Raw genomic sequence first — 16975 nt, 5'->3', positions numbered from 1 at the left:
TTCTTGCCTGGTCAAAACGTTCCTGCTCTGTCGGCAGTACACAATCCTGGAATTGCCAACTCTGTCACGGACTTCCCAAGAAGTGAAAGGGTGGATCCCAGGAAGTGGTGCCTCCACCAGGATGTCTTTGACCGGATTTGCACCAGATGGGGCAGCTGAATGTGGACATGATGGCATCCAGGTTCAATCACTAGGTTCCCTGCTTCATCTCCCAAGCCCAGGATCCAGAGGCCTATGCTTTGGACGCTCTCATGGCTCCGTGGACCTGCTTCAGGCTCCTATACTTGTTTTCCCCTTTGCCTCGGCTCCTCTGACAGCTCAAAGCTGAGTGGATTCCCGACATCTTGGTAGCTTCAGATTGTCTGCTTCGTTGTTGGTATGTAGAGTCCCTGCTGGTCGAAGTCCCATGGCCCTTGCTGCCTCTCCGTCCTCGACCTACTCTCTCATGGACCTTTCTTCCACCAGTATTTTAGGTTGGTACGTTTAACATCGTGGCTATTGAGGCCACTGTTCTGAGGTCTCGTGGTTTGTCAGATGGGGTTATTCTCACTATGCTCAAGGCTCGGAAGCCTTCCTTAGCCTGCATCTATCATACCTGTAAGACCTACTTTTATGTGTGTGTGACTATCCCAATCTCCCTCCCTTGCAATTTCCTCTCTACAGATTTCTTTCCTTTCTCCAGGGTGGTCTGGATCATCTTTTAGCCCTTAGCTCCCTTAGGAGACAGTTGTCAGCACTTTCCCTCTTGTTCGGCCGCCCATTGGACTCAAAGTTAGATATCCATGCCTTTATCAAGGGGGTTGCTTACGCCATTCCCACTTATCATCCTCCAATTCCTTCCTAGGTTCTCAACTTGGTTTTGGAGGTTCTACAATCAGCTCCATTCAAACCTTTGCGAGAAGTCTCCCTTCGTCTTCTCTCATAGCAGGTGCTTTTTCTGCTAGCAGTGACTTCCAGCTGGAGGGTCTCTGAACTGGTGCCAAGATACAGCCGCCAGTTCAGAGACATACCATTCCTGAATAATCAGGACAAGGAAGTGGTCTGCTCAATGCTCTCCTTTTTGCCTTTCAGTTTTTTACATGTATAAAGACATTGTTCTGTCGTCCTTTAGTCCGTTTCCCAGTCGTCTGAGGGAGCATTCTCTCCACAACTTGGATGCTGTCCACGCCTCGCGAAACTTACCTGTCACTGCTTCCTTCCGAAAGCCAGATTCCTTGTTTATCCTCCCGGAGTGTTTCAGCAAGGGGTTGGCGGCCTCTAAAGCCACTATCATTCGATGGATTCACATGGTTATTTGCGATGCTTATCGGGTTCGGGCTAAGTCTCCCCATTTTCAGATCACGGCCCACTACCACAGCAGTTGAGGCTTCCTGGGCTGTGCGCAATCAAGCTTGTGCTCTTCAGATGTGTAAGGCAGCTACATGGTCTTCCTTGCACACTTTTGTCAAGTTCTATCAGGTGCACATGTTTCCCTTGGACGCAAGATCTTGTTGTGGGCTTCAGTGAAAAAAGTGACCATCTCCTTTCTGCTCTTCCTGCTCCTGGGGACTGCCATAGGGACTGCCATAGGACGTCCCAGTCTGTGTCCCCCAATGTAACGAATGAAAAAACAGAATTTTTTTGAGTACTCACCGTAAAATCCTTTTATTGTTCAGTTCATTGGAGAATACAGCTCCCACCCATTTGTTTGTTCAAGTTTTTCACGGTTAGAAGGGATACTCCTTTTTTGTTTTACCTACCTTTTCTTACCTTGTTGCTGCTTCTCCTACTGCTGATGGACAGCCTGAATTGCTTAGTGTCTGTAGGTGGGGTATAACCTGTAGAATGGTGCCACTTATTGGATTTCTTAGTGTTAAGCCCCTAGTGGCAACAGCATATACCAACGATCTGTGTCCCCCAAAGAACTGGACAAGAAAAGGATTTCACGGTGAGTACTCAAAAAATCCTGTTATTTGGTATTCCAGCTCAGGCCCATTCAAGCCTACAAAATTATGCTAACTTAGTAAATCTTTATGAACTGGAGTAAGTGATTAGTTAAGCACTCAAAGAATAAGTGCTTATCTTATTGCACTAGGCTATATTTTTAAGAAATCTATGTTGAGTGGTGGTAAGAGTTCTGGAATTACTAAAATCCATACTTACAGCGCTAATAATAAGTCTAATAGGTACAGTGGCACGAGTCTTATTTATTAATCTTAAAGGAAGAGTCTTCCAACTGCCAGATGAGAGATCGCCAAAATCTAAACAGTCATTCTTTCCTGTGTCCACCTGTAGAGATTGAAATTTGAGTAGTCATTTTATTTATTTTTTTAACCAACAAAAAGGGCATAATGCTAGAGTATCCTTGTATATGGTTATGAAACCCCCAAGCATCTACCATTTTTTTTATTTTATAAATTAAGCCAGTTAACGCTCCATTTCATATGAAGCTCAGTTTCTTTGCCATGGAACGCCAATTGCACAGCTTCTCCTTGTGATAACTTGTCAAACTACTTCAAAAGTACACCGTTTCCACTAGGGGGAGCAAGATGTACATGAATTTCTACAAGCTTAAAGAGGCTCTGTCACCAGATTATCAAATCCCTATCTCCTATTGAATGTGATCGGCGCTGCAATGTAGATAACAGTAAAGTTTTGCTTTTTTTTTTAAAAACAATCATTTTTGCCCAAGTTATGAGCAATTTTATATTTATGCAAATGAACTTTTCAATGGACAACTGGGCGTGTTTTCTCATTTTACCAACTGGGCGTGTATTGTGTTTTTACCAACTGGACGTTGTGAATAGAAGTGTATGACGCTGACGAATCAGCGTCATACACTTCTCATCGTTCCCACCAAGCTTCTTTCACTGCAGACACACAGCGTGACGTCACCCACAGGTCCTTCAACCTTGTCAACGGACAAAGAAGATCCATCGGCTCCAGGCGTCCAAAAGGTTAATATGCTCGTCTCTAGGGAGTTTGCTATGCTTACCTGCACATGGTGATGCTGCTGCAGATTCAACTGTACCCTCTGACGCCTTGAGCTGATGGGTCTTCTCTCTTCCGACGCCAAGGTTGAAGGACCTGTGGGTGACATCACGCTGTGTGTCTGCAGTGAAAGAAGCTGGGAACGATGAGGTCACTCACAGCTAATATAACTAGTGTGATTTGTTTTAAAAAAAAGTTTATTTGCAAAGTTAGAGGCTTTTTCTAAATATGCTAATTTGGCTAGAATAGCCAAATAGGAGGGGACTCTTCACTCTGGGCGGTGTAATGTTTTCTGTATGATTGTCTAATCAGCACATGTAAGATCAAGCGGAGTTGCTGGGCAGGGAAGGGGGAGAATCTAAATATGCAACTTCCATTCCCGACTGTGTATTCAACTGGCAATATCTCCGGTTGTGTCACAACTGCGATCCTAGTATTATATGAAAGATTAGAATCTCCTCTTTCATATGACACCAGAAACACTGTTCTAGGTGGTCCACAGCCCGAGATATGACTGTTTGAATTGATCTCCCTTCCATCTAGAATGTGTCTCACATGGTGTGAAGCAGCTTTATGCTGATCGGACAGCGTCAGAGGCTGTGAGGTAGCTCCACCTCAGGAGAATCGCTGCGGTTAGCTCCCAGTTGTGTAATAAAGGCTCATTTGCATATTTAGAAAAAAAGCTCATAAATGTTATTTCATTTAGGCACCAAATACACATAATCCACATACCTCGATTAAAGGATATTCTGACACAGCAGTAAGAATAACTTTAGAAGACTTGGTTTCAGCTCTAGCAATTGTTTCTGTATCGGCAGACACAGGCCAAGATGATAAACTTAGCACACACTGGAAAAGTCCTGGTCTCTGAGGTAAAAGGAGAATTTTTACATCTTCAGAAGCCCGAGGACCAATTATGGTTTTGTTCTTAAAAATTAGGCACTGGTTGGCTCCAAAATCAATCTGAAAAATAAAAAAGGTCAATAGTTAATTTAAATATGCGGGTACTTCCTTAACGACCGCCCACCATCTTTTGACGGCAGGCGGTGCAGGTGCTTAGTCTACAGCAACGTCTTTTGGCGTCACTGTAGAAGAGGTTCTTGAGCGCTCATCCTCGAAGTAGGAGCTGTAACTTACAGCTCATGAACTTACAGCAGCCTGCTGAATACAGCTGGGACTCGAAGCCATTCCGAACCCAGCTGTTTAACCCTTTGATCGCCATGGCCAGTGACCATGGCATGATCAAAAGGGAACTCTCCTCTTCAATCGCGTCACTGGAAACCCAGTGATGCAATTGAAGATCGGAGAATCCCTCTGCAGTCTGCCCTGGGGACCTAGAAAGGACCCTAGGGCTGTCTGTCCAATATGCCTGCTGTTCGGGCACACTATTTGCTGCCCTAACAGAAGCCTGTGTCATAGTGACACAGTATAATGTATTAGCATACTGGAGTATGCCAATATATTATAAGTAAACACAGTTGTAAATTTAGCTATCCCTTAATCCCCTCCCGCCGCAGTCATTTATCAGATTTTAACGTTCGATTTTTCCTCCTCACATTCCAAAAGCCGTAACTTTTTTTATTTTTCCATCAATAGCACCATATGTTATTTTGTTTTTGCAGGACGAGTTGTAGATGTTCACAGAAACATTTATTGTACCATATAATGTATTGGGAAACTGGAGAAAAAAAAAAAAGGTTTAGAGGGGTGGAATTGGAAAACAACTGCAATTCCTCAATATTTTGGGGTTTTGTTTTTACAGCGTTCATTGTGCAGTAAAAACGGCATGTTAACGCTATTCTGCAGGTCAATATGAGTACAGCGATACCAAATTTATAGTTTTTTTTATGTTTTACTACTTTTATAAAAGGAAAAAAATTATTCTTAAAAATAAGATTTCAGTTTTGTCGCCATATTCGGAGAGCCCGAAAACGTAATTTTCTGTCGATTTAGCGGTATGAGGGCTTATTTTTTTATGGGGCGAACCATAGTTTCTATTAGTACCATTTTGGGTACATTACTTTTTAATAACTTTAATTTTTTGGTGGGAGATGAAGTGACCACAAAACAGCAATTTGGATGTTAATTTTTACGCGTTCACCGTGCGGACTAAATAAGGATATATTGTAATAGTTCAGACTTTTACGGACACGTCGATACCAGTTATGTTAATTTTTTTTTACATTGTGCTCGACTGAAAATGTTTTTTTTTAACTTTCAATTTATTTATTTTTTTAATAAAGAAACCTTTATTTTCCGTTTTTTTTTTTTCCTTGTCCCCTAGGGGACTTGAACCAGCAATATCTGGATCGATTGCACGATATACTGCAATACTAATGTATTGCAGTATATCGTGACACTGACAGCCTCATATGAAGCCCTGGTTATTTAAATGCCTAAAACGGTCGCTATTGACCGCGGCATTTAATGGGTTAAACGTGCGGAATCCCGCTCGTTACTCTGAAGTGTCCGCTGTAACACACTGCCGTCACGCGCACAGTCCCTGAGCCCGCTCCATACTGCCCTACCCGACGTGCGCCGTATATATATGGCGGATGTTGGGAAGGGGTTAATAGGGGGGGGAAAAAAATGTAACAAAAAAAGTCGTTATTTTGCATAAAATACATTTTATTGCCCCTACACTACATAAAAACAAAAAACGTACACATATAAAAAAGGTATCTACACAACCGTAATAACTTAGAGAATTAATTTAATGGGTTATTTAGCATGAAAATTAAAGGGGACAAAATAAAAAATGCTGAGAATCGCTTTTTCCTATTTTCACGCTAGGGCTGAGCGACTTTGCCAAGAAATAAAATGTTGTTTGTTTTTTTTTCCAACCCTATGGGCGATTTTCTTTTTGAATCTCGATTATCTTATTACTGTTAAATAAACTGGAAAAAAAAAAGTACCAGAGATCATTTAATAAATTATTTTCTTTATATTAACAACATATATTGCTATAATAATTGCACGCACCGTCACAACTTTTAACTTCCGCAAATACTTTATCAGAAATACTATTGGAAAAATTTATATCTAATGGATTATGACTTCTGTGTTCCCCAGAAGGGAACAGGTTAACAGAATCTAGAATCAATTATGCACTTCATGCACTAACATCCCTCTCTGCCCGTCACCACCTCTGCCGGTCTCTGACATTGCAGCATGGCCAGTCAGATAGCGCCGAGCGAGCACTTTGGGGAGAGATTACATTATAGTGTCTGAGCAGCACCCTGCGCAGTACCGGCCCCACCATGGAGGGTTAAATGAATGACATTAAAGAGGCTCTGTCACCAGATTTTGCAACCCCTATCTCCTATTGCAGCAGATCGGCACTGCAATGTAGATAAGAGTAACTTTTTTTTTTAAACAAGCATTTTTGGCCAAGTTATGACCATTTTTATATTTATGCAAATGAGGCTTTCTAAAGTACAACTGGGCGTGTTTAAAGTTATGTGCAAGTGGGCGTGTATTGTGTGTGTACATCTGGGCGTTTTTACTTATTTTACTAGCTGGGCGTTGTGAATAGAAGTTTATGATGCTGAAAAATCAGCATCATCCACTTCTCTTCGTTAACACCCAGCTTCTGGCAGTGCACAGACACAGCGTGTTCTCGAGAGATCATGCTGTGACATCACTCACTTCCTGCCCCAGGTCTTGCATCGTGTCTGACGAGCGAGGACACATCGGCACCAGAGGCTACAGTTGATTCTGCAGCAGCATCAGCGTTTGCAGGTAAGTCGATGTAGCTACTTACCTGCAAACGCCTATGCTGCTGCAGAATCAAATGTAGCCTCTGGTGCCGATGTGTCCTCGCTCGTCCGACACGATGCAGGACCTGGGGCAGGAAGTGAGTGACGTCACAGCGTGATCTCTCGAGAACACGCTGTGTGTCTGTGCACTGCCAGAAGCTGGGTGTTAACGAAGAGAAGTGGATGATGCTGATTCGTCAGCATCATCCACTTCCATTCACAACGCCCAGCTAGTAAAACAAGTAAAAACGCCCAGATGTAGATACACAATACAAGCCCACTTGTACATAACTTTAAACACGCCCAGTTGTACTTTAGAAAGCCTGATTTGCATAAATATAAAAATGGTCATAACTTGGCCAAAAATGCTCGTTTTAAAAAAAAAACAAAAAAAACGTTACTCTTATCTATATTGCAGCGCCGATCTGCTGCAATAGGAGATAGGGGTTGCAAAATCTGGTGACAGAGCCTCTTTAAGGCCGGATTTACACGAGCGCGATTAGACCGTGAAAAACGGTGAATGTCAGCCGGATTTCCCAGCCGAAATACGGTACATGTGAACGGGACTCCTGGCATCAGTCATTTAGGCTACAGTCACACAACAGTGAAAAGAAATGGCCATTAAAAACTGATCAATTGTCAGTTTTTCCATGTCCATTTTGCATCAGTGTCTCCAAATGGATTTCCTTTGTCAGGGTTTTTTTTGTCCCAAACCCCTGAAATCACCACAGTGCCCATGTAGAAAGCGCCACCGTGCCACCCCCCCACATAGCGACACAGTGCCACGCCCCACTTGTAGATCGCAATACCACCCCCCCTTGTAGATTGCACGCCCTCCCCCCTGCAAGTGGGGGTGGCGGTGCGATCTGCAAAGGGGGGGTGGCGGCGCGAACTGCAGAGGGGGGGGGTGGCGACGCGATCTGCAAAGGGGGGGGGGGGTGGCGACGCGATCTGCAAAGGGGGGGGGGTGGCGGCGCGATCTGCAAAGGTGGGGGGTGGCAGCGCGATCTGCAAAGGTGGGGGGTGGCGGCGCGATCTGCAAAGGTGGGGGGTGGCGGCGCGATCTGCAAAGGTGGGGGGTGGCGGCGCGATCTGCAAAGGTGGGGGGTGGCGGCGCGATCTGCAAAGGTGGGGGGTGGCGGCGCAATCTGCAAAGGTGGGGGGTGGCGGCGCAATCTGCAAAGGTGGGGGGTGGCGGCGCAATCTGCAAAGGTGGGGGGTGGCGGCGCAATCTGCAAAGGTGGGGGGTGGCGGCGCAATCTGCAAAGGTGGGGGGGGGTGGCGGCGCAATCTGCAAAGGTGGGGGGTGGCGGCGCGATCTGCAAAGGTGGGGGGTGGCGGCGCGATCTGCAAAGGTGGGGGGTGGCGGCGCGATCTGCAAAGGTGGGGGGTGGCGGCGCGATCTGCAAAGGTGGGGGGTGGCGGCGCGATCTGCAAAGGTGGGGGGTGGCGGCGCGATCTGCAAAGGTGGGGGGTGGCGGCGCGATCTGCAAAGGTGGGGGGTGGCGGCGCGATCTGCAAAGGTGGGGGGTGGCGGCGCGATCTGCAAAGGTGGGGGGTGGCGGCGCGATCTGCAAAGGTGGGGGGTGGCGGCGCGATCTGCAAAGGTGGGGGGTGGCGGCGCGATCTGCAAAGGTGGGGGTGGCGGCGCGATCTGCAAAGGTGGGGGTGGCGGCGCGATCTGCAAAGGTGGGGGTGGCGGCGCGATCTGCAAAGGTGGGGGTGGCGGCGCGATCTGCAAAGGTGGGGGTGGCGGCGCGATCTGCAAAGGTGGGGGGTGGCGGTGTGATCTGCAAAGGTGGGGGGTGGCGGTGCGATCTGCAAAGGTGGGGGGTGGCGGTGCGATCTGAAAGGAGGGCTGGTGGCATGATCTGCAAGGAGGGGTGGTATCCACGGGGCGGTGTGGCTATATATACTGCTGTTCCGTACTGTATAATTTTGTTAACTACAGATCAGCAGTTCTGTAGGGAAGTGGAGATAGAACGGGCAGCAGCTTGTCAGACAGTGAAGATCAGGCAGTGACGAGGCGGCGGGGCAGAGCTTCCTCTTGCAGCACGGCTCTACAAAAAATAAAATGGATTTAATGATTCTGTTAAACAGAATAGTCACAGGCCTTGAGGGCAAATTAATCAAATTAATTAGATTAATCGCCCAGCCCTAATTCACACAGTAAAAATAAATTCCATAGGGGGCGTGCCTTGGCACGCAGCAAGAGCATTTACATGACTTAGAAGATCCGCAGTGACCTTGTGCCATACATATCCTTTGCTTATCCTTACATTCCAAAATTTTGTCCCGAAGATCCAAGAGGTTGAAGGCTGCCTGGAGAGACGTCATGAGCTCCACGAGAGGTCAGATGGCCGCGGAAAAGCTACAGGAATTTGCGAGGGGAGAGTGCCAAGATGGTGGCCTCAGCCACAGAGTTCTAGTGGAAAGGAGCCCTCCAGAGGGAAAACCTCACTAGTTGCTGCAGAGGAGCCTGAGCAGTTTTATCTCGTATGCTAAACTAATGATAGAGATAAGATTTTACATCCAGCTCGTAGACTACAAATAATGGGGTGTCTGTCTCGATTTTCCCTGATTATTCAGTGGATCTGCAAAAACGCCATGCGACATTTATGCCTGTCAAACGCCACCAGAGAGACTTGAATATACCATACTTTATGGTAGATAATGAACGATCCATTTTCTTCAATGCCCCGCATGACGCTGATGAGTGGGTGAGAAGTAGACAAATTACCAAGACGCAATTAATCTGATCCTTGAGGACATTTTCTAATATGTCGTTTGGAATGAGCTTCACTTAGTCTATTATGGGATACCTATACCTCGCCCAGCATTGTTACATTCTTCTCTTTTCAGGACTACACCCTTACGTATCTACCCTCATTCAAGGACTGTATTCTGCAATGAGAACGATGCGGGTCGATCCGAACTGGAATGAGGGGCATGTACATACTGGGTGCCGGTCATCTTACGTACTTATACGATCTGCAGTGTATTGCCGGTAACTTCTAGATATGAGAATAGTTTATTCAACAAATATTGTGTGTTCCACTATAGGTCCCATCTGGGACTCCATGTGATAAGATTACTTGATGTATCCCGAGCAGGAAAATTTCTCTGATGGGATACGGCACGGGTCTTCACCGTACTTCTTTAGCGCCACAATTATGGGCATGTTTCAGCAATGGCCTATTTGTCACTGTGAAAGGAAATGTATTTTTCCAAAGTGTTTTATACCTACTGTATACCTTATATACTTATATCTTTATAGGTTTGTACAAGTTAGTTATATTAGAAGGTAGGTGCTCTGGGACTTTAAGGCATAGTGCCGTGTGCAAAACACTACGCAATAATAATAATTAAAATGGAGAATCATAGTGGTAATATTAGTCTCCCCTTAGATGAGTTGAACAAAGTTCTAAAAGACGCAGAAGAGGTAAAAGATGGTTAGGAGACATAATGTTACACTACAAACAGTCAAAATGAATGCTGTTATAAGTGGGAAAACATTTAGGATCCCAGATTAAGGATGACACGGCTCATCACTGGTATGATATATTTACAGGTTTCTCACCGACTGCCAGTTCAGTATTAAGCTACTTATTCCAACCACTAATATGTATTATGATTGTCTTTGTCATTATGACTTGTTTTAGATGTTATGTGTTTTATAAGATACGGAGAGCTTTCACAGCGAGACCTCTGGAAAGAAGTGACAGGTTGTTGTGAAATTAGAGGCAGGTAATAATTACCAGACCTATAAAATCACAAATGGGGGGAAATGTGAAAGGAAATGTATTTTTCCAAAGTGTTTTATACCTACTGTATACTTTATATACTCATATCCTTATATGACAAGTTAGTTATATTATAAGGTAGATGCTCTGGGACTTTAAGGCAGTAGTGCCGTGTGCAAAGCACTACGCAGCAATAATAAGAATTAAAATGGAGAATTATAGTGCCGTGGGTAAAACACTACGCAGCAATAATAGGGAAGATGAGGGAATGGCTCCTCTAAGAGCCAATTGAGTTGTGGAACTAGATCTAAACTTTGACTCATTTGTTATTGTCATTTTGTTATTGTCTGACTATAAATATCCGTGCTGATAATAAAGTAGAAGCATTTTCATACAGTAACGTGTCTGCTCGTGAGCTGCTCGTATTCATAAATTGATTTATAAAAGCTCATTTGGAGCTGGATGGAACTCAATGCGTAGTGGGATGCTAAATTGCATACACATCACCTTACATTGCCGATCAAGTTAACTTTTTTTTTTTTGCTTGTGCCTTTTTATAGATTATTGAAAATATCATATGTAGGCGATATACTTATGTATAAGTACAAGTGTTACAATGGACCAAACGTTACAGTTTATGATGTATGTAATTTATGTAACAGACGCTGCAATGTTTCACAGTTTACTGGGTGACATTACTCCAGTTCCGAGTTAGACTTCTGTATCTAAAATTACATCTATACATGTTGTCATGGAATGTGAGGGGACAAGGCAAATTTAACCCCCATATCTTATGCTTACAGGAAACACATTTGGTATCTAATAAATTTCGACTTCTGCTCAGAACGTGGGTCCAATGGTCTAGGCCACTCATTTCACACATCTTACTCCCGTGGTGTTTTCATGTTCATACACAAATCCCTGCGCTGGGAGGTGGTAAGCACAAGTGTAGACAAAGAAGGCAGACACGTTTTTACCTCGCTTACATTGAGAGTACACCTTTTGTTATATTGGGAATGTGTGCTCCGCGTCCGGCAAATTTACAGGTATTACATGCAGCAGCCACATTTGCAGCAACGTATCTTACCGCAACAGTACTGGGCATGGAGGATTTTATTATGGTATTGGACCCTCATATTGATAGATTTCAGGGTTATCCAGGCCCTGGTCCTGCCTCATCTGCAATATTAATGCTGGGATGGTTATATGACAAACTGGGATGGACGGATATTTTTAGGTACGCATACCTGGATATTACGGTCTATTCCTGTCATTCTCTAACCCCAATAGACTATATAGTTGGTAAATCCCTTATGGTGCCTATGGTAACGGAGGTGTCCTTTCTGGCCCCTTCAAATCCAAAAACTGGAGAATACACCCCTTCTGTAAGCATGTGCTGGAGTGAGCACTGACTACTATTGCCTCTTGCAGTTATGGGTAAGCTATTGTCGTTTGTTCTAAACAATGTATTGATGCACTAGCACTTTTTTCCAATTAGTGGTCTCCCCTGCTTTCCTACTTTACTATTTACTCAATATATATGGTTCATTCACTATTTAACAGGGGAGCCTACATTTTTTGTGGACTTATATATGACTTATAGCTTGTATATAGATACCCAATACTTTGCAATTGGTAGTAATCGCTCCTATGTTTATACTAGGGTCTTGTCCTTTTGTTCAATCTTAAACTTTGTTTGTTATACATGTCAAATAAAATTCTACTTTTTATATATTATCTGGCTACAAGCTCATTTCTCTTTTTTGTGGTTGGTATACAATATGGAGCTGCCTATATAGTTAATTATGGGGGGACGCTTCTGCTGTGAACCGTGCCCAGCCCGTAGTACAAATGCTTTTGGAGTGTATATATTGATTGCCATACATTAGCTGGTATCACAAGTCTGGGCAGCTGCGAAACATAAATATGGTTACTCGGATGTATAGTCGGACATGCCTATATGGCTCAACCTACTCCTTTCACACCTGACAGATGGCTTAGCTACTCATTTTTAGAACCGATATGGGGTATGTCTATACTGGTAACATATTTAAAGTCCTTTACACTGAAGCAGAGAGATTTAAATCTTCCTAGGTAGGGTTTCTACAGATATTTGCAATTACGCCACGCTCTCAAAAGCCAATATGCGCTGTCAGGGGTTAGCTTCTCACAATTTCCGTTGGAGTTTTCAAATCCCGAGGAGATTGATATCAGCCATTTATACCTCCTTATCCAATCTAAGTTGGCAAGTATACCATTAGCGGTGAAAGACAAATGGGAGACGCTAATAACAGTCCTGTCAGAAGAAGATTGGGAGGAGCTACTTTCCTCCCCATTCTCAGTATCCCTGGCTGCCAACAATAAAATGATACAATTATCAACAATTCAAAGTTACCTTACACCAGTGAGAATGTATAAAATTGGTAGATACCCTAGTACTGAATGTCAGAGGTACCGTTTTCCTAGATCTGATTTTAGGCACAGGATATGGGCATGCCCGATAATCTCCTCTTTTTGGGAAGAGGTAGTGGAGGTGACTACAGGGGTGGTACGGCTCACTGTCCCCCATAGCCCTCAGGTATGTCTATATGGTATATTGTCTGAGGATCAGTGGCCCTACTGTACAAGAATCCTTTTCCAGGAGGTACTATTCATGGCACGTAAAACCATTGCACTCCTGTGGATGGATCCGCGACCTCCAAAAATGTCTAAGTGGAAGTCACTGACTAACTCAATAATTCCTTATGAACAAGTACTATATAAACGTCGAGGGTGTGTGAGTAAGTTCTCTAAGATATGGGAGGTATGGTGTGACTCGTCCCTCACTCAGTATACCCCACATAGGTTTTTGAATTTGAGAGACCAACTGCTGAGAACTTTATGAGTAGCTAAAAGATTGTAAGGACCTTTTAACCATTTTCCTTCTTAATACAGGAGAGAAAAATTGAATGAACATATATGAAACTATGTATCATTGCTTGCTGTCAAAGATGCTGCACGTGTTTAGAGATATATATATATACACACACACAAAAAAGTAGAAATCTTGCAGCACTCCAAGTGTGAAAAAAATGGCTGTTTTATTCAGCCAACAAACAGCAACGTTTCTGTCCAACAATGGGACCTTTAATAAGCATGATAGACTTTTTTCACACTTGGGAGTGCTGCAAGATTTCTACTTTTGTATATCGCTCTGTCCTTGGATCAGGACAACTTGCCTGGCACCTATACCTAGTGAGTGCTGCTGCTTATATATATATATATATATATATATATATACATATATATATACACATATATATACATATACATTCTGCCCTGGGTGATTTTAATCAGTTCAATGCTGGATCCTACCATCCCCAGGTATATATGTAGGCTTAGTCCCAGTTCTGGGTGTATGTGCAGCGTAGGTTCCCACCTTACAGAGGTCGCCTTGTCGTGGCAGGTGGGCTAACACTTTTTGATCAAAATGTGCACTAAGAACCTCCCTATTTGTAGGTAGATTTAGCTTTAGTGCATATTTATTTATATTTAGTGGTTTAGGTGGCATTAGTGTTGCAGGGTGCTGTCGCCATTTTTTTATATCTGCTATATATATATATATATATATATATATATATATATATACATACATACACACATACACACACACACACACACACACACACACACACACACCACTGAAATACTAACCTGACATTTATCTTTTTTTTTTGTCGTTTATGCTGACAAAGTATTTCATTTTAGTTGTATACTGAATGCATTTGTACTGTAAATTGTTCAATAAAACTAGTTTAAAAAAAAATATATAAAATTACATAAAAAACTTAGTGAAATTTTTCTACACCCCAAACGCGCAATTTTTTATTTCTTTTTTACAATTGCTCCTGCATCAAACAAGGCCTCATACAGCCACGTCAATGAAAAAATAAAAAATTTAGGGCTGCTGAAAGGCAGGCAGAGGCAAAAACAGAAACATTTAGCTGATTATTAAGGTCTTTTCAGGCCCGATCATTATGGGGTTAACATCCATGCTTTTTGCGGTCTAGCCACAGTTCTAGAAAAATATTCCCAGCACTGCTCCTGTGGAAAACAGATTGGACCACCGCATGTAAGTACCATGATGGAGTTTTATGGTCTGGTCTAGGATTGCAACAAGAAAAACACACTAACTGCAACCTAAAATCGGAAACTATAAAGTCTCAACACAAGTGTGAGCCCCTGTTTATATCAACACTCAAAAAAGTTAATTAATGTTTGCAAAACATTGCATGCACACACATGATCTTGCATTACATGAGAAAGCATTTGGCCAAAATACTCGCTCAGCTGACAACCATCTCAAATTTCACTGGTGCGAAAGAAATAAGCGGTTGTCAGACACCTCTGGCAGTTGCTTATCTCCTGCTGGAATAAAGGATCGGGCATGTTGAAATCTAACATGCTTGACTCTTTCAGCTGGTATCTGCTGCCAGGGAACGATCGGGAAGCATATTTAAGAAATTAAGGTGAGCTTATGTCTGGACAGTTACCTTACATATTAAAAACAAATTGGACAACTACTTTACACATATAAGCACTGTCAATCTACATTTGACAGAAAGAAACTTGGTAAACATTTTCTATATTACTGGTCAAGATTTTAAACCATCAGATATTAGGTCCTTAACTGAATTGTTTTGTTATTTTCATGTACGTACAGGTTATTCGCTCCATGGAGTCCTGCATAAACTTACGGTGAAATAGTAAAAGCGCACAGTCACATACAAAACAACTTACTTTTTCTCCATTCACAGCAATACTGATAATACCAATATTAACTTGCATCCATCTTTCATTGGGATTGAAGATGTTTAAAGATGCTTGAGATGCAATGCCAACACAACATGCATTAGGGAATGTCACCTCTTCAGGCACCAGAACTGGACCTTGTAGAAAGAAAATTCTAATGAAATTGCCAAATAGTATTCAAAATTAGTTACATTTCTGAAATCCATTAACATTCAGTAATCATTTAATAGAAAAATATATTTACCAAAACCAGATGACATTCTTGTAGCCCACTGAGAGAGTCCAGCAGGGCCAGTCTGAGAGTCAACCAAATGGACATGATGACTATTGCTTTGATTTCCAGAAGCGTGACCTATTGAAATTGTGGAAAGAATGCCCGAAGCAACATTTGCAGTCAGTGAAACACTAGTCATTGGGTCATAGGTGTTTTGACCTTGTAGAGCAGAACCTGGATACCCTGCATGACTTCCAACTGGAAAGTGGTGACCTGGATGAACACTTGGTAGATATTGTTGTGCAAATGGAGTGGTGGAAAGAGAAGGCACATTAAAGAGTCTTGGATCGCTGGCTGGCACAACTGGTTTAATGCCTTGAGTAAAAACACACTGATAACTGCCAGGTATATTTTGCAGTGTACTGTACTTATCCAGTAAAGCGGACTGCGGCATATTTCCTGTAGAAAATCCTTGAGGCGGGTTTGAAGTATAGAGTTGCCATGCAGAAGCACCATCTGGCTGTGTTACAAGACACTTCTCGCCTAATAAACCAGAACCAAGTGCTTTAACTTGGACTTCATAATTTAAAGACGGGTGCCCTAGTTCGGTTCGCTTTCCATTTTCTGTCTTTGATTCACTGTTTAAAGCCGAAAGTGTACGAAATCCAGTTGGACTCTTGCTCACTTTTGAAGTTTCCGTGTATTTTTGAACTAGGTTTTCCTGCCAGGGCAAAGCATTGTTTTGGCTCATTTGCATTTCCGAAGGTGTAGGGCTGGCTCTCACTATAGTAGTACTCAGCTCTATGGTGTTATTGCTCTAGAAAAGAAAAAGTTAGAGGAAATATTGGCTAACTGCTCCATAAATTTCAGATGAGCTAAAAGAACTCTAATTGCTTTTAAACGGTCATAGACCCAAATACTGTGGGGACTAAATCATACTGAAAATTGGTGTAGTATTATGCATAGCAACAATTGTATTTTATTACCAAATAAAAACACGCAAAGATATAATACGGACAAGAAAATAAGTCTCAGAGGGTAAACTCGTGCATTTTTGCCTAAAAATGGGCTGTAATGAGACCATCTCAATTTAGAATAAGGCGACAGCACTCTGCAAACACGAATGCCACCTACAACACTATATATAAATAAATATGTATTACTGCTGAATCTACTTAAAATAGTGAGGTTCTTAGCAGCACATTTTGATCAAATTGTGCACTAAGAACTTCACTATAGTAAGTAGATTCAGTAGAATACATATTTATTTATATATAGTGTTGTAGGTGGCATTGGCGTTTGCAGAATGAGGTTGCCATTTTCTTGGGTATCGTTTTGCAGTCACGTACTTGCACTAGTATACACTTTTGTTTTTTTTCATTTTGCTGGAATGTGCTTATCAAACTTTGTGTATTATCTAGAATAAAGGATTATAAAACTTTGATTCATTGGAACTGTAACTTGATTTTAATAATCGTCAAGGGGCCAGAAAACGACAC

At 42.7% G+C, this 16975-nt stretch overlaps 1 protein-coding gene across 5 annotated transcripts in view; it reads right to left on the bottom strand.

Annotated features, from left to right (window-relative positions):
* Positions 1 to 16975, bottom strand: part of CEP192 (centrosomal protein 192) — a 223014-nt gene that overhangs the window by 66592 nt on the left and 139447 nt on the right. For all 5 annotated transcript variants that reach the window (XM_075826454.1, XM_075826456.1, XM_075826457.1 and 2 more), the window contains 4 exons: positions 15507 to 16293; positions 15251 to 15399; positions 3703 to 3933; positions 2143 to 2268 (listed from right to left, as the gene is read on the bottom strand). In XM_075826454.1, coding sequence (XP_075682569.1) covers positions 2143 to 2268; positions 3703 to 3933; positions 15251 to 15399; positions 15507 to 16293 — 1293 coding nt within the window. The remainder of the gene's footprint in view (positions 1 to 2142; positions 2269 to 3702; positions 3934 to 15250; positions 15400 to 15506; positions 16294 to 16975) is intronic.

This window comes from Rhinoderma darwinii, chromosome 5 (assembly GCF_050947455.1).
Source record: "Rhinoderma darwinii isolate aRhiDar2 chromosome 5, aRhiDar2.hap1, whole genome shotgun sequence".
NCBI lineage: Eukaryota > Metazoa > Chordata > Amphibia > Anura > Rhinodermatidae > Rhinoderma > Rhinoderma darwinii.
The sequence above is the reverse complement of the archived record's forward strand: the minus strand, read 5'-3'. Positions and strand labels throughout refer to the sequence as shown.